The 23,807-nt window shown below is 57.7% G+C and overlaps 2 protein-coding genes across 10 annotated transcripts; one reads left to right on the forward strand and one right to left on the reverse strand.

Moving 5' to 3' along the window:
- Positions 1 to 1,557: 1,557 nt before the first annotated feature.
- On the forward strand, positions 1,558 to 21,950 carry EXOC7 (exocyst complex component 7). 9 transcript variants are annotated; one of them, XR_003506871.1, is made up of 22 exons: positions 1,570 to 1,747; positions 1,932 to 1,997; positions 3,360 to 3,544; positions 3,721 to 3,826; positions 5,836 to 6,058; positions 8,478 to 8,645; positions 11,471 to 11,563; positions 12,448 to 12,516; positions 13,502 to 13,647; positions 13,897 to 14,049; positions 14,288 to 14,386; positions 14,748 to 14,810; positions 15,077 to 15,143; positions 15,870 to 15,908; positions 16,642 to 16,707; positions 16,996 to 17,116; positions 17,333 to 17,428; positions 18,196 to 18,259; positions 18,460 to 18,501; positions 18,608 to 18,741; positions 18,989 to 19,150; positions 20,180 to 21,950. XR_003506871.1 is itself a non-coding variant. In XM_027518651.1 (21 exons), the coding sequence occupies exons 1-21, from the start codon at positions 1,688 to 1,690 to the stop codon at positions 19,089 to 19,091; spliced, it is 2,163 nt and encodes a 720-aa protein (XP_027374452.1). In that variant the 5' UTR covers positions 1,570 to 1,687; the 3' UTR covers positions 19,092 to 19,162. The 9 variants fall into 9 exon arrangements, 8 of the variants coding, with proteins under 8 accessions (XP_027374459.1, XP_027374452.1, XP_027374454.1 ...); XM_027518651.1 differs by lacking the exon at positions 20,180 to 21,950 and having other exon boundaries at positions 18,989 to 19,162; XM_027518653.1 differs by lacking the exons at positions 12,448 to 12,516; positions 20,180 to 21,950 and having other exon boundaries at positions 18,989 to 19,168.
- On the reverse strand, positions 19,608 to 23,463 carry ZACN (zinc activated ion channel). The gene is made up of 9 exons (XM_027519361.1): positions 23,370 to 23,463; positions 23,167 to 23,291; positions 22,985 to 23,029; positions 22,733 to 22,929; positions 22,332 to 22,501; positions 21,559 to 21,683; positions 21,238 to 21,445; positions 20,926 to 21,090; positions 19,608 to 20,294 (listed from the first exon to the last, which is right to left on the reverse strand). The coding sequence occupies exons 1-9, from the start codon at positions 23,461 to 23,463 to the stop codon at positions 20,104 to 20,106; spliced, it is 1,320 nt and encodes a 439-aa protein (XP_027375162.1). The 3' UTR covers positions 19,608 to 20,103.
- Positions 23,464 to 23,807: the final 344 nt, after the last annotated feature.

The following is a 23,807-nucleotide window of genomic DNA, read 5'->3' on the forward strand; positions in this document are numbered from 1 at the left end:
TGTCGGCTGTGGGCTGGGTGCTGCTCAAAGGGGTAAGTGTTGAATGAGGCTCTTAGGGCTGGTCCATCTGAGCCCAAAGTCCTTTCCACCAAAGCTCTCTAGTCCACTTTTTCTTTTCTCTGGCTGCTAACAATTTAAACTTTTCCTTTCACTTGGTTCTCAGGACTGCACAAGGGCCGCCTCAATGGAGTCATCCTAGCTGTCCTTACACAAGGATTCTGCCTTTTTATCTCCCTCATTTGCAACAGGGGTGCGCCTCCCAGATATTTTCTTCATCAGTACTTTCACGGCCATCAACCAGATCTGAAACTGTCCTCTCGCCCCGAAAGAAAGCTGTCCAATCCCCCTCCAGGGGCTCAGTCCCACTTCTTCCTCCTTTTAGTGGAACTGGCCGCTGGGAGAGCCTTGGTAACCCCATAACTTGGTGCCCCCCAAACCTTCTCACCCACCAGTATATGCTTCATTGTCTATCTTCCTGTACCTGGATGCCTCAACAAAGCTGTGCAGCCACTTACCACCCCAGGGTGGGACCAGAGGCAGGGTGAGCCTCTGCAATGGAGGAGGGAGTAACACTAGGTTTTACAGGAGCTGTGTCTGTGGTGAATCAGAACATTCATCCCTGCAGGAGCCCTGATGCAGGGCCACTTCCCCACCCCTGGCTGGCCCTGAACTAATTAGAGGAGACTCAGGGCAAAGGAGCTGAGACATTTTGGCCCCTTGCAGGAGGGTGCCTACCAGCCCTCCAGGCCTTTCTGATGTCCTCAGAGGCCCTGAGAAACGCTCCTCTTGTGTCTGAGTACCCGCAAACAGGCCTCAGCGCCTCCATCACTGAGAACACCACCTGGGTTCTAACCCCGCGGACAGGTCTGGGCTTTTTCAGCCTTCCCCTTGCACTGTTTTCAGACCTGGGAAAATACACCGCTGAAGCCACACTCTACCCGCGGCCCGGCCCTCACCCCCAGCAAATAAAACCATGTATCTCTCTCCAAAACAGACACCTTAGTGTGGAGCTTGGAGCTTCTCTCCGGTTCCATACCAGTCCCCGGGATGAGTGCTCCCAGAACCCCTCCTACCCCAGGAATTTGGCCCAGCCCCTCACAAGTCGGGATTGTAGTTATGGATGCCGCTGGGGCCATGGGCGAGCATTCTTTGCCCGGGCCAGGGCTTGCACACAGGGCGCATTCCGTGAGAACTTTTAGGGCCGAAGGGGGACACGACTACATAGGTCCCTCAGTCATTAAATGAGCACACATTAGGCGCCTGCTGTGTGACAAGCTCTGTGCGGTGCTTTGCGGGGGAACGCCTCATCTGTGCCTGGATCCGGACAAACGAATTCATTATTAATCTTTGTGAAAAGAGTCAGCCTTCCCACGAAGACGGCAAGTGAGCTGTAACTGTTGTGCCAGCTGCGGGACAAAACACCGCTAGAGAACCTGAGGGTGGCAACACGCATCAAGGTGAAACCCGGGTGCACCTCCCCGCCACACCCAAGATGGCCACCTGCCGGGGTCCCCTGTCCCTTAGTTCCACGCAGGCGCACTTCCGCCTGCCACTCCAAATATGGCGGCAAGCGCGCCCCGGGGAGGGGGCCACGGGCGGAAGTGGGTGTGACAGGGACGGGAGCCGAGAGGGCCCTCGGAAGCGAGACGCTGGGCTGTGGGAGCCGCACGCAGGGAGGGTCGAAGTCATGATCCCCCCGCAGGAGGCGTCCGCCCGGCGGCGGGAGATCGAGGACAAGCTGAAGCAGGTGGGCCTGGGGAGGCGGGGGAGGAGGTGAGGAAAGGGGCCGAGATCCGGGCCGGGCGTCTACTCAGGGAGGTAGCAGGAGTGGGAGGGGGCCGGGTACCAGGCAATCGGGTCCGGGCGAGGCTGTGGAGCCGGGATGCGGTGGTCTCTGGCTTCTGGTGATGTCCTCCCCCCTCTCTCTGCAGGAGGAGGAGACGCTGTCCTTCATCCGAGACAGCCTGGAGAAGAGCGACCAGCTCACCAAGAACATGGTGAGTAACCCCTCAGCTGGGAGGGCCTCCAGACGCTGGAGAGAGAACCCTGCGACCCAGGGGTTTGGGTACCTAAAGCCTGAGGCTTCTGGCCTGGGTGGTGATGGGTGGTAACGTCTGGGTTTCTCTAGCAACAGTGTTACACTTCTCTTACACTCTCTTCCCCTTGCCTGCCCCTTCGCTGAGGATGCTGCAGCCCCCGACATTTCTGCTTTCTGCCTGAGTTCTCCATTCTTCTTTCTCTCCTTCCGCAAACATTTAGTGAGACTGACTTAAGTGGGCTGGGTACTGGCCATGGGTCACCCTCAATTTAAGTGTGGGTATCACCGGTGGGGTTACCACTTCTGAGGTTACTGAGGGCGGGAGACTCAGCTGTCACTCCAGATAGCTGGAGGGGTAAAATGAGCCAGAAATCAGACAGATGTGGGATCTAGCCCTTGCCCCTCCACTTATTTGTGTGTGGCTCCTGACAGGTAACTCTGAGCCTCAGTTACCTCCTCTGCTAAAATAGACGATGCTAATCTCCCTTGTAGCTGTGAAGGTCATAGAAGCTAATGCGTGGAAATGCCTCTTGCACTGTATCTGCTATACAATAGGTACTCAATAAACATGAACTTCCTTTCTTATTCCTAAAAGAGCCTGGAAAACCCAAACCGAGTAGTAGATAGAAACGTGGATATGTATTCAGTAACACAGTCATCAAGTGCTGCTGCTGCTGCTAAGTCGCTTCAGTCGTGTCCGACTCTGTGTGACCCCATAGACGGCAGCCCACCAGGCTCCCCTGTCCCTGGGATTCTCCAGGCAAGAGCACTGGAGTGGGTTGCCATTTCCTTCTCCAATGCGTGAAAGTGAAAGTGGAGTCGCTTGGTCGTGCCTGACTTTAGTGACCCCATGGACTGCAGCCCACCAGGCTCCTCTGTCCATGGGATTTTCCAGGCAAGAGTACTGGAGTGGGGTGCCATTGCCTTAGAGAGAGGAGGTTTGAAGGTACCAGGAATGCATTTGAGGCTACTCTGTATGAAACTAGTTCCTGTTCAGTCTAGGAAAGCATCAGAGAGAACATAAATTGAGATCTGGCTTTAAGGGGTGGAAGGGAAGCCATCCTGTGGTGATTTTCTGAGGAGTTAATATAATGCTTGCCTCGCCTTCAGATCAAACTTCAGCCAGTTTATTTGGGCCACCTCCGATCTGCCAGGCACGTGGTAGATCCTGGGGATACAGTGGGGAATAGGTATACCCTCTCCCTCTCCTCTTGGAGCCTACTGTCTAGAAAACCACAGCAAATGCTGAAGAGCTGGCTGGGGGGCCGAAGCAGTGCTGGGACAACCCTGAGGCCTGAGAGCACGGGGCTTGCCCCCGCAGGTGTCTATCCTGTCATCCTTTGAGAGTCGCCTTATGAAGCTGGAGAACTCCATCATCCCCGTGCACAAGCAGACGGAGAACCTGCAGCGGCTGCAGGAGAATGTCGAGAAGACCCTGTCCTGTCTGGACCACGTCATCAGCTACTACCACGTGGCCAGTGACACTGAGAAGATCATCAGGGAGGGGTGAGCTCGGGCCAGAGCGTCACATTCCTGACGCCTCTTGGACCAGTAGGCTTTGGAAGGGGGTAGAATATGTGTAAGCCTGGAGTCCCCTGTGTTAATTCTGTTCTCCCATTTCCAAATACCATTCCTCTTCATCTTCCATCTGCCCGGGCTAATGTGGCTCTTCTCCTTTCCAGGCCCACAGGTAGGCTAGAGGAGTACCTGGGAAGCATGGCCAAGATTCAGAAGGCTGTGGAGTATTTCCAGGACAATAGCCCAGACAGCCCAGAGCTCAACAAAGTGGTAAGGGGCCAACAGAGTGATGTGAGAGGTTGGGAGACACCAATCCCTGCCCGGGTCTCATGACTGACACTGAACCAGCTAAAAGATAATATAGTCGAATAAAAAGAAGTATATAATACTATGCACATACTATAGACATTAAAATCTCTGTTTCAGGAATTACAGGTATACATTTTGATTGCATTTTAATAATTTAGCTAAATTATAAGTTGTTGTTTAGTTGCTGAGTTCTGTCTGACTCTTTTGCAACCCCATGGACTGTAGTCTGCCAGGCTCCTCTGTCCATGGGATTTCCCAAGCAAGAATACTGGAGTGGGTTGCCATGTCCTTCTCCAGGGGATCTTCTCAACCCAGAGATCTCCTGCATAGGCAGGCAGGTTCTTTACCACTGAGCCACCAGAGAACACACATTACAAGTTACCTATGAAATGTAAATTTAACATTTGATTTTTATAAATGCGTGGGTATTTTTTTAGTGTAGTGAAAAATACATAATATAAAAATTACCACTTCTAACCGTCTTTAAGGGAACAGTTCAGTGACATTCACGTTGTATAACCATTGCCACCTGGCTACACAGAAGGCTGACAGGATCAGTATATTGCCACACTAGTAACCCGGAGGGGACACACCGGTATAACCAGTGTACTACAGCCCATCAGTGGGCAGCCTGGACTCAGAGACTGGAATGTCAGGGGTTGGAGAACTTTGTTCTTGAGGGTCTCTTCCAAGTTCAGATCACAGAGTGAAGAGCTCTGTGCTAGAACTTGGGTGTGGGGGTGGGCTAGAGAAGGAGAAGACAAAAAACAGACAACTCCATGTTTACCCTAGAGGACTTACTTTTTAAGTAAGCAGAAACACTCCAACTTCTCTCTATTTTTAAAGCATCTTTATTGAGATATAATTCACATACCAATAAAATTTTACCCATCTGAAGTATAAAGCTTAGTAGTTTAGTAATCAGTAATTTAGTAGTTTTAACAATCCCCGAGTCATGCAACATCCCTGGAACAAATGTCATAACATATTCATCCCCTGTAAAAAGAAACACGTTGGCAGTCCCTCTTCTTCCCTCGCCTCCCCATTCTCCCCGCCACTAGTACTCACTCATGTTTTCTTTGTACATTTGCCTGTTCTGGACTTCTGTAAATGGAATCACACAATATGTGACCTTTTGAATCTAGCTGCTTTCAGATTGCCTGTTCACAAGGTTCATCTGTGTGGTAACGTGTGTCAGCGCTTCACTCCATTGTAGGGCTGAATTATCTTGCATTCGATGGATCTACCACAGCTTGTTTGTCCATTCGTCTTTTTGGTGGTTACAGGCAGTGTTGCTGTGAACACTTGTGTACATACTTTTGTGTGGGCGTATATTTTTGATTCTCTTGTCTGCTCTGAATACCTATCACTTATCAGATACATGATTTGCAAATATTTCCCTTCAATTTATGGGTCGTCTTTTCACTTTTTTTTTGGAGGGGGGTGCGGGGGAGTGCTCACAGCATGGCGTGCGGGATCTCAGTTCCCTGGCCAGGGATTGAACCCTTGCCTCCGTCCGTGGAAGTATGGAGTCTTAAGCCTTGGACAGTCCGGGAAGTCCCCCTCTTTCCACTTTTTTGATGGCATCATTTTCAGCACATAAGTTTTTGACATCCAATTTATGTTTTTTTCTTTTGCTTTTCTAACAGGGTTTCTAACAAACCCTTTTCTAACAAGAATACAAATTAATGGTGGAATGAGAAAATAATCAGCTGATACCTGTAAGCACCTACTTTTTGTAAAACTCTGGGTTTCACCTGCAAGCATACATTTTAAGAGAACAAAAGGGAAGGAAAGAATATAGGAAGGCTTCCGAGCGTTTCTTCTCTGGGAAAAAGGAAGTGAAGGCAGAGGAGGGCTGGGACCCAGAAGCAGGAAGGGAAAGGAAGGGTATGGGGAGGCAAGGGCCAGCTGAGTGCTGGAGCAGCTGCGGACCCTCATCTTTCCCCCTGCCCTCCCTCCATCCATAGAAGCTGCTGTTTGAGCGGGGGAAGGAGTCGCTGGAGTCTGAGTTCCGCAGCCTGATGACCCGGCACAGCAAGGTGGTGTCCCCGGTGCTCATCCTGGATCTGATCGGTGGTGAGGACGACCTGGAGCTCCAGGAGGAGGTGCCCCTGGAGCACCTGCCCGAGAGCGTGCTGCACGACGTGGTCCGCATCTCCCGCTGGCTGGTGGAATACGGCCGCAACCAAGGTGAGGCGGCCCAGGTGCTGGTGGCAGGCCGGAGGGAGCGGGCCTCCCCTTCGTTTCTTTAGTCCACTTGCATGTCTTTGATAGAGTTTAGTAGGAGACAACGTGAGCCATAAATCCCGAGCGTGTGTGTCAAACTGGGAATCTAGCAAATCCAACCGTTTCTTTATATGCCTTCCTTTCTCCTGTTTCTTCCTTTTTCCCCCCAATTAATTACAAAACTTTTAAACAGCACAGAAAGCTTTAGGTGAAAGCAGAAGTTCACCTGCCCGCTTCTGTGATGCCTACAGCATGACCCAAAGATGAGTGCTGTTGAGGTTGTTTACAGCCTTCCAAAAAATCTTTGTGTGTGTGAGAGAGAGAGTAACTATGTGCGTATCGCCCCCTCGTTCCCAGGTGGAAGGACAGTTGTCCTCTCTGACAGTTGTTTTCTGGCTTTTGCTTTTAACTTAGTAACATGCCTTGAGAGCATTCCATATCAGTACATGTATATCTGCTTCATTCTTTTTGACAGCTGCATAATATTCTGTGGTGTGTTGGTCCCATCATTTCTTTGGCCTGTCCCAGGATTTTTAAAAGATAACTCCTGAGTTAAAACAAAAATTTAAAAAAAACTAATGAATATTCAATTTCAAGCTGCTTAGTCCTCCACATTCTTCTTCCCTTCGGTAGTGTGTACACGCACCAAGCTGCCAGTGGGCCTTACCACTGTCCCCCTCCTTCTCGAGGACCGTGCGGTGCCGGGTCTCAGGGCTGCCTGTACCAACCACACAGGCTTGTCTGTGGCTCACAAACTGCACTCTGGGAGCCGAGGGGTTGGCAGGAGCGATCCAGGGGCTCCCTTGGGATAAGGGAGGCCTGGGGATGCCTCCAGACCCCCTGCCTCCTTCAGCCAGAACCTCTGTGCTTTGGTCCATTTCGCATGCTAGTTACACGTTGGTTCGGGGCTGCGGAAATGTACTGTGGCATCTGTATCTTTTTTCCTCGCTCATTTGGACCTTTTTCTTTTCTAATTTTCCAGTATTGATAAAGTGCCAGAGTGAACATGCTTACATTGCTTGGTCTTCTTATTTAGGAAGTTCTTTGGGATATTTTCTCAAAGGTGCAGTTATCAGGTAGAGCTGTCTGAACAGATCTGTAACCTTCTTGCCATCTTACGTTCTTCTCCGGACAGATGGGGCCGGTGGACTGACCGTCGACAATCCTCCAGCTGTTTATTCTTCCTTAACTTCATTTATCTTAGCTATTTGACTGGGCTGTCACGATCCTCTCATTCTTTTAAATTTTCACTTCATTCACAGCTAAAGAATGGTCTATTTTTTTCACTTGCTGACATTTATTGGGACTTCCCTGGTGGCTCAGATGCCTACAATGCAGGAGACCTGGGTTCGATCCCTGGGTTGGGAAGATCCCCTGGAGAAGGAAATGGCAACCCATTCCAGTATTCTTGCCTGGAAAATCCCATGGATGGAGGAACCTGGCAGGCCACAGTCCATGGGGTCGCAGAGTCGGACACGACTGAGCAACTTCACTTCACTTCACTTCTTGTCTCTTTACTGCCTACACCTTGCTCACATCCTTTGCATGCTCAGTCGCTGGAGTCATGTACGACTGTTTGCAACCCCATGGACTTTACCTCACCAGGCTCCTCTGTCCATGGGATTATCTAGACAAGAATACTGGAGTAGGTTGCCATTTCCTTCTCCAGGGAGAAGGACTTCCTGAGTCAGGGATTGAACCTGGGTCTCCCGCATTGCAGGCAGATTCTTTACTGACCAAGCCACCAGGGAAGCCCAAGATTACTGGAGTGGGTAGCCTATCCCTTCTCCAGGGGATCTTCCCGACCCAGAAATCACATCCGTTGACCTCTTACCAAGTTGAAGCTGGGTGTTAACTTTGTATTTTTTTTATCTAAAAAAAAAAACTTAACCAGGAATTCCCTAGCAGTCCAGTGGTTAGGACTCTGCTTTCAGTTCCACAGGCCTGCGTTCAATCCCCCGTCTGGGAACTAAGATCCCACAAGCCTCGGGGTGTGGCCAAAAATAAACAAACAAAATAAAAAATTAAAAAACATTACTTTCAAAGGGAGCTCTCTGGTGGTCCAGTGGTTAGGACTCTGATTCTACTGTAGGGAGCATGGATTCGATCTTTGGTCGGGGAACCAAGAACCACATGCTGTGTGGCATAGTAAAAAAACAACAACACAACAAAACAACTCACAACTGTTGGTTCTGTTGGGGGATAGTTTCTCTCAGAAGACTTGGTTTAATTTGGGATGAGGCTGCGCTGGGGGCTGCTAGGAAGAGGTTCGCAGGTAGCAATAGCAGGTACCCACTGCTGCCCCGAGGAGCTGTGTCTGGAGGGGAGAGGGAGGCTCCTGGGCCAGGGGCAGGGACCTCAGCTGTCGCCCGTCTTTCCTCAGATTTCATGAACGTCTACTACCAGATCCGCTCCAGCCAGCTGGACCGCTCCATCAAAGGCCTGAAGGAGCATTTCCGGAAGAGCAGCTCTTCCTCCGGGGTCCCCTACTCCCCTGCCATCCCCAACAAGAGGAAAGACACACCCACCAAGAAGCCAGTCAAGCGGCCAGGTGAGCCCCCCACCGCCGGCCCACCTCAGAACCATCCCAAGGGCCACCTGGGACCTGGGTTGCCCAGGCCCACCCCAGGGTGAGCCGCACCGGCCCCTGTAGAGCTTGTCTCACAGTACCCCTGACCACAGGTACACGGGACAGAAAGCAGGTGTCTGCCCACCCAGCAAAGCCTGGTCCAGTGAGCTCCTTTCTCACGAGTCCGGGGGCTGCATAAGGGTCCTTGGAGCGCAGGGTCACAGTCCTGGAGAGGCGGGCTGACGGGTGCCGGGGCAGCCACTCGCTGGGCGCCCTCGGCCTCTCTCCGTCATCTTGTGGAAAGGCCAGGCCTGCTGCCGCCACCAAAACCGTGGAATGGGACAGGGGCAGGCACGGCGGGCTTCACCTTCCAGGAAGCCCAGGCCGCTTGACCTGACGCGTGGTTAGGAAGTGGAGAGGGGAGAGTTTACTCTTTCACAGTCCATCCATCCATCCAGAAAAAAAAAAAAAAATCCCAGGCCATCCTCGCCGAAGGACACAGTTGGGCTTTTGGGTTCCACTCGAAGCTTGTGTCCAGCTGTGGGGAGTCGGGGGAGGGTCGTTGAGGTGGGAGAGGCCTGGGCTGTGGGTGTCCTGGGTGAGCAGCTCACTGTCTGGCCTTCTTCCCGTCATCGTGTGCCCCGTAGTCTGTGCTCCAGGTAAACAGTGGCCCTCTGGATGTGTCATCCGCTTGGCAAGCCTGGCTGTGTCTAGCTGCTGAGAGGTGTTGCCCTCGAGAGGCTGGGGTCTTCCGGGGTGAGGGACCACTGCAGACCCCAGGGAGAGAGAGAGCCAGTGAGGCCAGGGGCTTCTTCTGCCTCAGCCCACCTGGTCCAGCTGCTGTTGCCTCACATGCCCAGAGGCACTGGTGGGACCGTCCTTCGTGACGGTGCTCTCCTTTCCTGCCCCTCAGGGAGCAGGGTTGCCTGTTCACAGTTGCCCTGAAAACCCGCTCTTCCTCAGGCCTTTGTTCAGGGTTTGGAGACGCGGCAGAGCAGAGGCTGCCCGCAGGCAGGGCACCGGTGGGCGTGGCATGAGGGAAGCCGGGGGCCCTTCCCCTCCAGCGTGGATGTCCTGGCCGCCCCCCTGGGAGAACTGGCCGCAAACAGGGACTCTAGTAAGGCTGCCTGTGTGGCCACAGCCGCCCGCCACACGGGCCTGTCCGTCTCTGTGCCTCGGCTCAGCGAGGCTGTGGGGCTCCTTGGGCCTCGGCAGGCCTGCGCTCTCCTCCCCTCTGTCTCTTCTCCGACGGGCACCTCAGGACCCAGACTGCATCCAGGAGCACTGCTGGCCCTGCTGGGGAGCCGGGGTCTGATCTTGGTGCTCCCGCTGGACCTAAAGCAGCCTTGACTTCGAGCCTGCCGAAAGGAGGGCTGTAGCTGTGAGGGTCCCTTTTGTTTCTGTGGGGTTTCAAGAGTTGTCAGAAGCTGGGGACGGGGGGAGCTCAGAACTGATGCCGGAAACTAGGGAGACAGGACGTGGCCCCCAGAACGTGGTTCCCAGCTCTTGAGGAGCGAAGCTGGGAGGCGCGGTGGGTGATGAAACACTGACCTCGGCATCGTCCAAGGTAGTTGGGTGCCTGACGGGCATGGCGGCTGCCAGATCAGTGTCCCCAGCCCACATCCACGCGGACGTGCTGGCGAGGCTCCTGAAGGCCGCGTGGGCCCATCTGCTCCCGCTCGGCTGTGGGGCAGGAAACCGATTGGCTCGTTAGTGAGGCTGCTCGCTGAAGAAGGAGAACACGGCGAGACAGATGCTGAACCGGAGCCCCGAACTCGATTGTTAGTAGCTAATTGTGGTTGGTGTGCACAGAGAGAAATGTCCCGCCTCCCCAAGCCTTTTGGGGAGCTGCCAGGACCCAAGCAGCCTCCCTGTGTTCAGAGATGCCCGGGGGCATCCAGCAGTCCCCAGGGGAGAGGGACCCAAGTTACCCTCACGGTGCCTCCCCTGCCCCCAGCTTTGTTGACGAGGCCGCTGCACACATCCGTTTTGAGTGCTGTTTTATTTCCCTCACGTGTTCTTCCCTGAGCTGTCTCGCTCCCGTAGAGGTAGCTGACCCGAGAGGCTGTGGGCATCGCGGCGTTGTTGTCATTGTTCTCACGTGTGATACTAACTGTTGGTTTTTCCCCCCATGCCAAGAGTATGCCCCCTTTCCTGTGGCCCTCCCGCTCCAGCTGTCTGTGTGGTGGCCTCTGTTAACTTCTCCTCGGCTTTTGAGTCATTCCCAAGAGCTCTGATGGTTCGGGTCCCTCCCCTGGTGTGCGGGCCACTCTGCCTCTGGATCTCCGAGCCTCCCACTGCTGTCCCTGGAAGCCCAGTCCCATTTCGCCACCTCCCGGGTCTCCTGCTTTCGGTGGGCTGCTGCTTGGCCGCTTCTGGCACTGAGCGTGCCCGGAGAGCTCGGCCTGCCCTTGGGAGAGGACCCAAGGGCCTCAAGGTGTCCCCAGGATCTCCCTTTCTGAGCTCAAGAGCTCTGTGACTTGCTCCTCTGTCCCAGGGCCTATAATCCAAGTGCCACTCAGTACTGTTTTTTTTAATTTTTGGCTTCTCCTGGTGGATCTTTGCCCATCTCATCTCCTTCACCCGCTGCACTTCCTCAAATGAACTCAGACCCAGAACCACGAGGGTCACTGGCAGAACCAGGAGTCCCCTGGGGGAATGAAACAGCTCCGTTCCTCCGTCCGGGCGTGCTCACTGCTGGGGTGGGCGCAGGCCTGGGGGAGAGGGCTCGGTGGAGGGCTGCTGCTGTTTTCTCTCGCTCATTTCCTAGGTCTTCTTGTCTCCTCTCTGTGTGGCTCTGGTGACAGGGACGATCCGTAAGGCTCAGAACCTTCTGAAACAATATTCTCAGCATGGTCTAGATGGGAAAAAGGGGGGCTCTAACCTCATTCCTCTGGAAGGTAATCACCCCGTGTTCCTCTCCAGTTCCCTCCTCCTCCACTGTGTGTCCACTCCCGTGGCAGGGCAGAGCCTCCACCCCCCAGAGGGCTTCTGGCACAAGCCTGAGAGGGGCGGGGGGAACTGAGGTCCCTGGGGCCACTGAGCCCTGCTGGCTGGCTCGGGGGCAGCCTTTGTGGTCTTGGCCCAGTCCTGTCTGGCTGACGGAGGCTCTGCCCCCCGGGAGGCTTCCCACCCCCTCCCCATCCTGTCTCTGTCCTTCTTGTCTCCCCTTTGAACTCTGAGAAAGTTCTCTGTCACGGGCAGCCCTTTCACGCTCAGACCAGCAGTGGCAGGGCCAAGCTGGCTGCCCCCCGCCACCCCCCACCTTCAGAAGGGGGAGCGTGCGCAGCCTGTGTCCCCCCGTCTCCCATCAGAGGAGGGACAGCCCTGCCCCGGTGGACCAGATCCGCCTTCAAAACAATGAGCCTGGGGGACAAAAGGAGCCTGTCCCCATTCATTGGGCAGTGACATATCTCTAACTGGACCTCTCCCCAAATACGGTGAGACACAGCCCCTGGGGCTGAGCATCAGACCTTCTGCAGCTGCCGGAAACTCTTCAGAAACCCTCTGTGGTCCTCACAGCTTTCTCAGCCTCCGGGTTTGGGGAAGCCGGCTCCCAAGGGCGGTCCAGGCACTGCAAGTCAGGCTTGAAACGGCTGTTCCCAAGGTGGTCTGAGGCAGAGGAGGGGCTCAGAGCCCTCTCCAGTGCCCCTGTCCGTACACCCCATCTCATATCCGCCCCCTGGAGATTGAGGGCTCCTTCTCAGCCCCCGCCCCCACCCAAGAGGCAGCCATCCCGCCCCTGGATAAACGCTGCTTGTGTTTGCGGCTGACGTCTCGCTAGGTCACGAGCATGATTTCCGAGTTAAGCACCTGTCCGAGGCCCTGAACGACAAGGCCGGGCCACTGGCCGGTGAGTACCGCAGCCCAGCCCGCGGGCCTCCAGCGCCGCACTCCCGGCCACCCCCGGAAGGGCCCGCTCCCGCTGCCCAGCCGGCCTCTGCTCCAAGGACGAGCCAGGCCTACTCGCCTCTCTCTCTCCCCGGTCTCCTCTCTCTCTCTCTCGGGCACTAGGTCTCCCTGCCTCTCTCCAGATGGGAGTGCAGGCTGGGCTTTCCAGGCCTGGGCCGAGGGCAGAAGCTGCAGGCGGCCCCTTGGAGGGTAGGGAGCGCCCGCACCTGACTCCAGCAGCAGCTCCAAGGCTCTGACCCCCTCAGAGCCCGTCCCTTGGCACGTAGCATCTGGTTGCCTGCGGACACCACTGCCCCAGCCTCCAGTCCCGTGGAGGGACCCCCTGCTCCTCCCGGGGCAGCTGACGACCAAGCAAGCCTCCCTCTCTGGGGCTTACGTGGCCTGCTGTCCAACTTTGATCCCATGTCAGCTAGCCTCATAGACCAGAGCCCACCACCTTTTTATACATTCCAGAAGGCCTGGCCAGGCCAGTGTCTGCCTTCAGAGGCCCAGCATCTTCTGAGATGGCGCCAGCCTCCTCGGGGTGGATATTGCCTCTTGCCCATCCCTGAGTGTCGTCTTCCCAGTACAGTTCAAAATCCCCCGTCTGGGTTCAGACGTGTCTTCTCCGGGAAGTCGACTGAGGGGTCTTCTTGTCCTTGAATCCATCTCCCCCACACCTCCCATACCTGACGCTCTGGGACAATAGTACTGCCCACAGCAGAGCTGAAAATGAAGCTCAGACCAAGGCTGGACTCGGCCCCTTTTTTTCCCCCTCAAACCCTGGCGGCTCTGCTAGAGTCCTCTCAGCTTTCTGCCAGCAGTCTTCCTCCCATCTGCTGCCAATCTGGCTGCAGCCCAGGAGCTGGAGAGATTCACGGCCCCCACCCCAGCAGGGAGAGGGGCTACCCCAAACCAGTAGCTCAGGGGCCCTGCTGTCCCCCCAGGGAGAGATGACATGCTGGACGTGGAAACCGATGCCTACATTCACTGCGTCAGTGCCTTTGTTAAGCTGGCCCAGAGCGAGTACCAGCTGCTGACGGACGTCATCCCTGAGCACCATCAGAAAAAGACTTTCGACTCTTTGATACAGGTCTGGCCCCGCCCCGCCTCGACCAGATGCCCCAAGTGAGAGCTGTCCCTGCAGAAGCTTGAGTCCAGGCCAGGTTCCTAGCCCTTAACTCCAGCCACTTCCTCCACCCTGATCCTGGGGCCTCTGAACTGGGTGATGTGTCCTGATCGGAGGCACACTGCCCCCCATACCCTTCCGGCTGCCCTCACCGGCCATGGGAGCCAGCTGGCTGCCCCTTCCCTGAGCCCTCCCCCTGCCCCACTCTCTCAGGATGCCCTGGACGGGCTCATGCTCGAAGGTGAGAACATTGTGGTGGCCGCCCGCAAGGCCATCATCCGCCACGACTTCTCAGCCGTGCTCACTGTCTTCCCCATCCTGCGGCACCTCAAGCAGACCAAGCCTGAGTTTGACCAGGTGCTCCAGGTACGTGGGGGCAGGGGGGCCCTTGGGGATGCCGGGAGGAGGAGTCCCGTTGCCCAGCAGGGCCTCCCAGGAGAACTGCATTCTCTGCTCAGAGTGAGGGGCAGCAGCAGCTTCCCCGGGGCCCTGGGTGGGTGGAGGTGCTCTTGGGGGAGTGAGGAGAAGAGACAGTCCCCGGGGCGGGGGGCTGGGAAGGAGCAGGGCTCTGGAGCCCTGTGCAGCCATGTGGCTACATCCTCAGGGCACGGCCGCCAGCACCAAGAACAAGCTGCCCAGCCTCATCACCTCCATGGAGACCGTGGGAGCCAAAGCGCTGGAGGACTTTGCCGACAACATCAAGGTGCCCTTCCTCTGTCCACGCCACCCAGGCCGGCCGGCGGGGCTGCAGGCAGGGCCACTGCCAACGGCCTCAGGAACTCCTGAGAGCAGGCCTCCAAGTGGGGTGGGCCTGCCCTGCGGGGAAGCCGGCCAGCCGTGCTGCTGGTCTCCTGTCAGTACCCACGGGCCTCCCTTTCTTTCCCAGAGACCCCCACCCGAGGCATCAAGCTCCTTTAGGTCCCTCTTGCTTTTTTGTTTGTGCCCGATGGGGTGTCCTGATGCATGTCTGCCAGGAGGTTGCGCTGTGGGCCCACAGACAGGTGCTGGGTGGGCTGGGGCATCCTTAGGAGCTGTCTCAGAGATTCAGGCTGTCTGTCCCACAGAATGACCCGGACAAGGAATACAACATGCCCAAGGATGGCACCGTGCACGAGCTCACGAGCAACGTAGGTGCTACCGGGGACTCCTGGGGCGGGCGAGGGGCATAGGTGGCAGGATGGGCGGGAGGCGCTGAGCACCCCCTGCAGACGGGGCCTTTCCCCGGAGGCCAGACCCACAGGGTGAAGTGGCAGGTTTGCTGCCAGCTGTTTCATCGGCAGACGCCTGCCCTCACCTGTCCTGGAATGGCCAGAGGGGCTGCACCGTGGGGGCTGATCCAGCCTTTGGGTCCTGCCCTTGACCTTCTTCTTGGCCCTATTTTCTCCCCACACAGGCCATCCTCTTCCTGCAGCAGCTTCTGGACTTCCAGGAGACGGCGGGCGCCATGCTGGCCTCCCAAGGTACTTGACCCCTCCCAGCGGGGCCCCCCACCCCATTCCTCCCTCCAGGCTGGAGACGTGGGGTTAGCCCCCCCAGGGGGCACCCTCCTCTCTGGGTGAGGAGATCCCCCCACCCTAGGGGGTGGAAAGGAGTTGTGGCCTGTGACAGGACCCTCCCCCCCAAGCCTCTTGGGTCATCAGACCCAGCATCAGGAGGGCGGGGTCTGACCTCCTGCCCTGGCCTCCGTCCCCCCGGCTCCCTCCACTGTCCTCGCCCTGGAGTGCAGACCCCACTTGTCTGAAGGTGTCTTTCCCGCCCGCTCCCCCTCCTTCTGCATCTCCCCACCTCCTCTTGTGTTGCCTGTCCTCCTACTTGGTCTCACACCGCTGACCCACTGAGCGGGCTCGGCTGGCTTCTCAGGGCCAGCCTGGTATCTTCCCGTGACCGGGGTTGGGAAGTCAGCACGTGGGGAGGCGCGCGCTGAGACCCAGCCCTGGGCCTTCCCTGTACCCCGCATCCTGGGGGCAGCCTCTGGCCTGTCGTTCTCCTGATGTCCACTTCCCAGTGTGTCCCTGGCCTGCGGGGGTCCAACCTGGGCTGTCCTGCTGTCTGTGTCCCGGCGTCGAGGGGCGTGGGCTGCTTGGCTCGGGTGTGGCGGCCGTCTCTAACCTGTTTTGCACTTTGCATCTTTCTCCCTCCTTTGTCTCCCCCCTTCCCCTCTGTGCGCACTGCCTCTCACTGCGTAGTTCTTGGGGACACATACAATATTCCTTTAGACCCCCGAGGTAAGCAGCAGGGCTCGGCAGCCCCATCCTCCCTCTCTGAAGCCCCGTGGGTGAGGTTCCCTGGGCACAGAGGCCCCTGGACAGGCTCAGGGCCCCAGTTGGAGCAGGGTCAGAGGGGCACGGGTTCCTTCAGGGTGCTCCTGACCCCCTCAGCTCCCTGACTGCCAGTTTCTGTCTCTGGGCTTCTGCAGACAGCATCCTGCTGTGCCCAGCACCCTGACTACACCCTTCAGGCTGGTCCAGCACCTCCCTGTCCCCTTCCTACCCTGTCCACTCCCCAACCCCCTGGCCTTCTGCTCTGTGTGGGCAGGACACCTCTGGCCTGGTAGAGGAGCTTATGGGTGGTGGGGAAGAAGGTGGAGAGGCTATCAGGGGCTTATTCTAAAACTCTGCTGCTAATAAATGGGATACATGGGCCTTGTAGGTACCACCCAGCTTGGGTTGGGGGAAGGGGCTGTCCCCACGCCCATCCTGCCTGTCTTCCTGCCGGTCCTTGGGGGTCAGCTCATTAACCCCACCACCCAAGACCATGGAGGGGTCTCCCCAGATTCCAGAAGAGTCCCAGGAAGCGCTCCCCTCAGCGGGAAGGGAGCCCCGTAGCTCAGGACATACCCAGCTCTGCCCGAGGAAGGCCCCTCCCAGGGTTTCCCTAGCTGCTCCCCGGGCCAAGGGGAGGCCAGAGAGGGTCTTGGCTGCTGCCACCGCCACGGTAACAGGACTTCTCCTCTCACAGAGACCAGTTCCTCCGCCACCAGCTACAGCTCCGAGTTCAGCAAGCGTCTGCTGAGCACCTACATCTGTGAGTGGTCCCCGCCAGCCAGCAGCCCCAGCGCCCGGCCTCCTGCCTCTTCCCTTCCTTCTCTTTGTGTGCTCCTGCTAGTCCTGGCCCCGCTCCTGAGGGCCCCCCACCCTGCCCCGACCTTTAGAATTGCAACCTAATCTCTGGCTGGGGGGCTGTGGGGGTGGGCCAAGGGCTCCCAAGTCTGGCGGGGTCTTGGGTCCGGGAGGGACAAGGAGCGACGAGTGGGAGTTGGTTTGCGGATCAGACTGCCGTGGTTGGTAGGTGACCACATCCTTCCCTGTGCAGGTAAAGTCCTGGGCAACCTGCAGTTGAACCTGCTGAGCAAATCCAAGGTGTATGAGGACCCGGCTCTGAGTGCCATCTTCCTGCACAACAACTACAACTACATCCTCAAGGCCCTGGAGAAGTAAGTGGCCGCGGGGGCTGCTCTGGGGCTCAGCTGCCTCTGCCCGGCCTCCTGGGGATGGCTGTGCCCCCTGGTGTTCCAGTGGGGAGGGCACCCCTTCACCCTTGGCGGGCCCAGGACCCAGGGAGGTGGGAGGCAGGCCCCACCGGGGCTGCTGTGGAGGCTGGCAGCCTGTTGGACCTCCGCTCTCTCCTCTACCGCCTGCTCCCACCCCAGGTCCGAGCTGATCCAGCTGGTGGCTGTGACCCAGAAGACTGCTGAGCGCTCCTACCGGGAGCACATCGAGCAGCAGATCCAGACCTACCAGCGCAGGTGGGAAACCCCCGCCCCGACCTATGTACCCACCACTCACGCTTCCTTCCTAGAGCCTGGGGACGCTGGGCCCGGTCAGAGTGGGGTCAGTGGTGGGGAACTGCTGCCCAGTGGACCCCAATCCTCTGCTTTTTAATGACTTTTGTAGGCGGGTGGGAAGCCCCCTCCCACTGCCTACTCCTTGGCAGGGAAGGGGCGCTTTGCCAGTCTGTTCAAGGGTAGTCTGCCAAGGGTGACAGCTAAGAATGGTTGACTGTCAGAGATGTGGGTAACATTCTGGCCGAGCAAAGAGCCAGGTCGCAGGGGCCCTTGAACTCGGCTGAGCCCTGCTCTCCGGGCTGTCTCTGGTCCTCTCCTCCTGTTTCTTAGTCTGTGTGTCTCTCCCCCTTCGGGGGTTCTTCCCCGTGGCTGTATCTCCCTCTTCCTCCTTGTTTGTCTGTGCTCTGCTCCTCCTTTCTCATCTGCTTCTCCATCTAAATCGGCCGTGATGCCGACATGAAGTGCAGTCGGTAGTGCTTGATCAATCTATTGAGTGCTCGGTTTCCTGTCCTTAATTTTAAAAGCGAGCAGCTTGAACATTTTTATTCCCAAGGGGGAAAAAAAGAATCTCTGCTGTGTTTTGCTCAGTTTTGACCCAAACTGATCCCTGCCCTCACCACCTACCCCAGTAAATGAAGAGATTTTTTAAAAAAACAAAACCCCAGGAAAGGAAGCAGGGGTCTGAGGCTGTCCCTTTTCTGCCCTGTGCTTCCCTCCCTGCCTGGCAGTTGGCTAAAGGTGACTGACTACATTGCCGAGAAGAATCTGCCTGTGGTCCAGCCTGGAGTCAAGGTGGGCTGAAGGCCTGGGCTGGGGAGGGGAGGGATGGCTAGTGGATACGGTGCTCTGTGTTGTCTCTCTGGGAAAAAAATAAACAACCAGAATGAGAAAGCAGGGATGCCTGTGGCCCTGAGGGCAGAAGGGAAGGAGCCAGGGGCAGGGCGCCTCTGCTCTGAGCTCCGCTTTGTCTGCCATCTCCCCCGGCCCCCCAGCTTCGGGACAAGGAGCGGCAGATGATCAAGGAGCGTTTTAAGGTAAGTCAGGATCTTCTCCCCTCCGTCGATTGATGCCGCTCCCGTAGCAACACAGACCCGAACGTTTGTCTCTGGGTCACTGCTATTTCCCCCTGTTGGTGGCCAGGGCTTCAACGATGGCCTTGAGGAGTTGTGCAAAATCCAGAAGGCCTGGGCGATTCCCGACACGGAACAGAGGGACAAGATCCGCCAAGCTCAGAAAAGTATCGTTAAGGAGACCTACGGGGCCTTTCTAAACAGGTGAGCCCTCCATCTCTGCCTTCCCAGCCCCACGCTCCCCCTCTGCCCCAACTGGACCTCTGGGCTCTTTTCTTTGAGAAAACGTGGAGAGAGGGAGGTGGGTTCAGGTGGCAGACCCAGCGCCTATGGCTTTGGTGTGGGGCCAGACCAAAACATGACTCAGGGGCACCCCATTAGGAGGGCCTTAGGCTGAGGCAGAGCTGGGGAGGGGCTCGGCCTGCCCCCGCTGACCTCAGCGCCTGGGCAGGTATGGCAGCGTGCCCTTCACCAAGAACCCGGAGAAGTACATCAAGTACCGCGTGGAGCAGGTGGGGGACATGATCGATCGCCTCTTTGACACCTCGGCCTGAGCTGCCGCTGCCCCTGCCTGGCTCTGCCAGAGCAGCTGTGTTACTGGACACATAAACAGGTGTGGACTTGCCTCTGGGCTGGGTGAGTGTGGCATCCTTTGCGACAGGGGCCTTGCTGTGCCACCCGGCCAGGAGCCCCACCCCCGAGTCCTCAAGTCCTGGTCTGCCCTTCCTCTCGCAGCCCCCATTCCCTACCCAAGCAGCGCTCTCCCAGAACCTTGGGGTTCATCACTCTGACCACAGCCTGCAGAAGCCACAGGATGGCTTCAAGACAAGAAAGACAGAGAAGGCAGACAGAGGTCTGTGCCCACAGCTGCCTCACGGGACAGGAGGAGGAGGGCTGAGTAGCCCTGCTTCCAGGCCAGCTTGGGACTGGGGTGGAAAATGCTGTTCAGCCCAGGCCTGAGGGTCAGGCTCAGAGGAGCAGGCCACACCGCAGCCCCAGGCCCTGCAGAAAAGCAAGGGGGTTGGACTGCTCTCAGACTCAGTGCAGAGAATGCCTGCCTTACCCCCACAGTTCTGCCGCCTGGGGAATTCTGCCCGCGAGGTGCGTCCTGGTGGCTGGAGTGGAAGTGCTCTCCCTGCCCTCTGGGCACTGGCCGGAGCTCACAGAAGGGTCCTGACCATCCGGGCCTGTCTCTGCGGCTCCAGCGCTCCTGGCCCGAGGCCAAGTGGCAGTGCTTGCCGAAGGAGCAGTTAGGCTGTGTGTGGGGACGGGCCCAGCGGACAGTAGTGAGGCAGTCTGCAGCAGAGCGGGGCTCAGGATGTGAGGTGGGGCCCCACCTACTCCAACGAAAGTGAACAGCTGAGCGCGACAAAGACAAACCCCAGAGGCGCCCTTGCCCCGGGGTGATGTGTTTATTCCACACTCCTTGCTTACGTGCTCACAGGAAGGAGAGCTCGGGGTGCCCTGGGGTCCTGCAGGCTGAGGGAGGAGAGTCCACCTCCCTCCCCCTCCAGAGGCCCCGTCACAGCCCTCGCGCCCCAGGTCTGCAGCCCCGGGCCCTGCCCGTTACAGCCTGGGCTGCCCGCCGTGGGGTGAGGCCGCTCCAGGGGCTGGGTCCGACTTGCATGTCGCCCACATCCAGAGTGCAATGAAGATGAACTGGCTACACGCCACCCCTACCACATACACCTGGAAGAAGATGCGGTCAGCAGCCTCAGCCCAGCTCCTTCTGGACCCCTTCCCTGCTCCAGGGGCTTCTGTGTGGACAGGAAGAGTAAAAGAAGACGTACTGCACGCTCTGCGTGTGCACAAGGGTGAACCCCAGAGTGCGAGTCTGTGTCCCCCTTCATCAGATTCACAACTAAGGGACATTCGGGTCTGGCCCCTTCTAGATCACCGTGAGTTGAAGAAATGCCCTCTGAGAGAGGCTGTGCAAGGCATAGCGTTTTCCTGTACTAAGTCACTTCAGTCGTGTCTGACTCTTTGTGACCCCGTGGACTGTAGCCTTCCAGGCTCCTCTGTCCATGGGATTCTCCAGGCAGGAATACTGGAGTGGGTTGCCATACTCTCCTCCAGAGGATCTTCCTGACCCAGGGATTGAACCCATGTCTCTTATGTCTCCTGCATTGGCAGGTGGGCTCTATACCCCCAGTGCCACCTGGGAAGCCCAGGGAGTCTGAAGTCACTGGGGCTTAGGGCGACTGGTTCTGCTCCCTGCTCCAGACCTGCTGCTTGTGAGTGCAGCCACAGTGGAGTCCGGACAGCAGAGCCGGCCGAGAAGGGTGCAGGAACCTCTAAAGAGCCCGGTGACCTGCAGCCTCAGTCTGCCAGCTCTGCCTCTAGGCCTCCTCCTCCACCCCCCCAGGAAGGGCCCCAGCCCCTGCCCACCTTCAGGGTTAGGCCCTGGCTTCCCGCGGTCGTGCTGCTCCCCATTCAGCGCTGGGCTGGGGCTGTCCTCTGCCCTGAGGTTGCCCCGGGCCAGAAGCCCGGTCAACAGCACAGTCTCGGTGGTGCTGACAAAGAGCAGCAGCAGCAGGACAGTGAAGTAGTAAACTGGAGAGGGGGTGGAGAAGAGCGGTCAGGAGCCAGGCCTGGCCTCACGGGCCCCGGGACCTGAGCAGAGGCACCCTGGCTCCGGTGACAGTAGGCGGGGGCAGAGTGAGGCAGACCCAGCACAGAGCGGCAAGGGCAGGGCCTTACCTAGCAGGGGGTTACAGGAGGAGGAGCTGGGCAGGGCCTGTATCAGGGAGGAGTGGAAGACGAGGTAGCTCAGAAGCAGGGTCACCTTGTAGGCGATGCGCTCAGTGTGAAGGGGCAGCAGCCCCCCGCAAAGGTCAGCCAACAGCAGCGCCTCCCCAGGGACCAGGAGGGTTAAGATGGCCTTTAGTGCTGTGTTCTGTAGGCTCAACTGGAAGGAAGACGGGGCATTCCAGGGGGTGGGCATAGAAGAGTGAGGTCGTGGCCTCTGACTGTGCATCCCCAACACCCCCCTCAGCCCTTGGTAGCCATCTCCCAACTCACCGTCACCTGGAAGCAGGGTACCAGGTGCTGGGGCGGGATTTGGGTTTTCAGATCCTGAACCACGAACTCCCTCTTGACACTCACAATCTCGTTCACCGCGTGGACCTGGAACTCCAGCTCCGTCACTGAAGGGGGAGGGGTGAGAACAGTAAACTCAGAAAGAAAGACCCTGTGCCTGCATCTTTCCTGGCAGTAGGGGCAGGGACGGACTGGAGCCAGGGATGGCGGAGCCCGCTGATGATTGCTGGGGGCACACTTGGAAGCTGGTCTGTCCAGGGGCTTTCCAAACTGATTTTGCAATACCCCAAGTTTTCTCCACTTGGAGGAAGGGCCAGCTCAGATTCATAAAGTGAATTTTCATTGTAAAAATAAACGCACTTTGCACCACTTCACAGAGGGGCAGGGGACATGGTCACAGACTCACTCACCGGTATATCATCTCACACCTGAGATACTAGGATGTTTCCAGGAGTGAGGCTGCAGCAGCCTGCGCCTCTGGGCTGGACACAAGTGTGCAGTTCGGCCCTGGCTGTCGGCCCAGAACTGTTGCTCTGGGGGTGGGGGAAGAAGACTGGAGGGGCCCACAGCCTACAGCAGGGGAGGACCAGGAGATGTGACCGCTATTTGAGTGGGACATATGGAGTGAAAGAAGCGTGCCCAGCTCCCCTAAGCCGGGGGGTGGCCGGGTGTGACCCCAGGCCTGGTCCCCCAGGTCAGGTGTTTGCTGGGGGCCAGAGGCTTCCCCTCCCCTCTCCCCTCATCCCCCACAGCACCAGTGTTGCTGAAAGCGAAGAAGGTGAGGTGGCAGTCGCTCTGGTCCCTGGGGAAGTGGAAGAGCTCAAAGTCGCAGTTGGTCTCCGTGGTGAGGGCTAGGTCGAACTCGATGTGGCCGTCCCTGTCTACGCGGGCCTGCGGGCTCTTGTCCTGCCAATTCACCCAGAGGCTGCAGAGGGACAGACACCCCTCAGAAGGGGGAGGTGGGGGGACCCCAGCATGTTCCCAGCTGCTGCGCACTGCCCTTGGGGTTCTGGAAGGTAGGGCACCATAGTGCACGGTGGTCTGGCGGGGCCACCAGGAGGGGGATATTCAGTAAGAGGACCTCCCGGCTCCAGATGAGTAATAGACAAGGCTGCGCCTGGCCCGTGCCAGGGAAAACAACCCCTGCCTCACTTACGCCTCCCGAACAGTGAGTCTCGGCATCCAGAGTACGTCCCAGGGCAGCATGACTGGGTTCCGCTGGTGCCCAGTTGAGTTCAAGGCCAGGCGTGTGTTCAGCCAGGACTGGGGACACAAGGATGCTACTAAGGCTCCCACTGTCCGTGTATATGTGCCCCTGGGCTTAGCAGGTTGACAAAGGCCAGTACGTCTGTGCTGGACTCACAGGGGTCTCTCCCTTCCTCAGCCCCCACCCGCCATGGATGCTCACCAGCCGAAGCAGCAATGTGGAGGACACCGTGTACCGAAGGATGTCCTGGGGGAGGGGAACAGCGTGTCACCTCGGGGGTGGGCACTGTGGCAAGAAGGCAGGAGACCCTGGCGTTCACTAGGCTGAGCCCTGTTCCATCTCCAGCTCAGTTCTTGGGGCCCCCGGGTCCTCAGGACACTTACCACGTTGAATACGTTGGACACGAACACCTGCACATCCACCACCAGGGGCTTGCTTCCGTTGTTCGGAATCTGGATGAGGTCCGGAACCTCCTGGGGTGAGTTGAGGTTGGAGGAGGATGGCCAGTCTGAAGGGTGGAGGTCGAGGTCACCCTGTGCCTTGGGACCCAAATCCCAAAGCTCAAGGCCTTATGGTCTCTACCTACCGAATGCCGGCACGCTAAAGCCCTGCTGCTGAGCCAAAGGCTGAGTGGTTCCGAGCCCGAGGAAGGTGAGATGCAGCAGGAGCCGCAGGGCCATCATGAGAGGCTATGCGGGGGGACTGGATGGAGCAGCAGCACCTAGGCTACAACCTCTATTTCAGTCACTTCTCTGGGAGACTGGGCAGTCGGTTGGAGGCAGCTGTTTTGTGCAACGACCCTGTAGCCTTAGACTCGGCACACCTGCACCCCAGGTTCCGCAAACACCGAAAGACAAAGCTCAGGACCCAGCCCCACCCAACTTGCATCTGCCCAGGCTTCCAGGCCTGCACTCCATTTCCCCCACCTGGAACCAGTTTTCACATTCAAGACTCACCAAGCAGACGAAGCAAGCATGGGACCCCTGCCTAAACACACACACACCTTTCCCTGACAAAGTCCTTC

Source organism: Bos indicus x Bos taurus, chromosome 19, assembly GCF_003369695.1.
Source record: "Bos indicus x Bos taurus breed Angus x Brahman F1 hybrid chromosome 19, Bos_hybrid_MaternalHap_v2.0, whole genome shotgun sequence".
Lineage (NCBI taxonomy): Eukaryota > Metazoa > Chordata > Mammalia > Artiodactyla > Bovidae > Bos > Bos indicus x Bos taurus.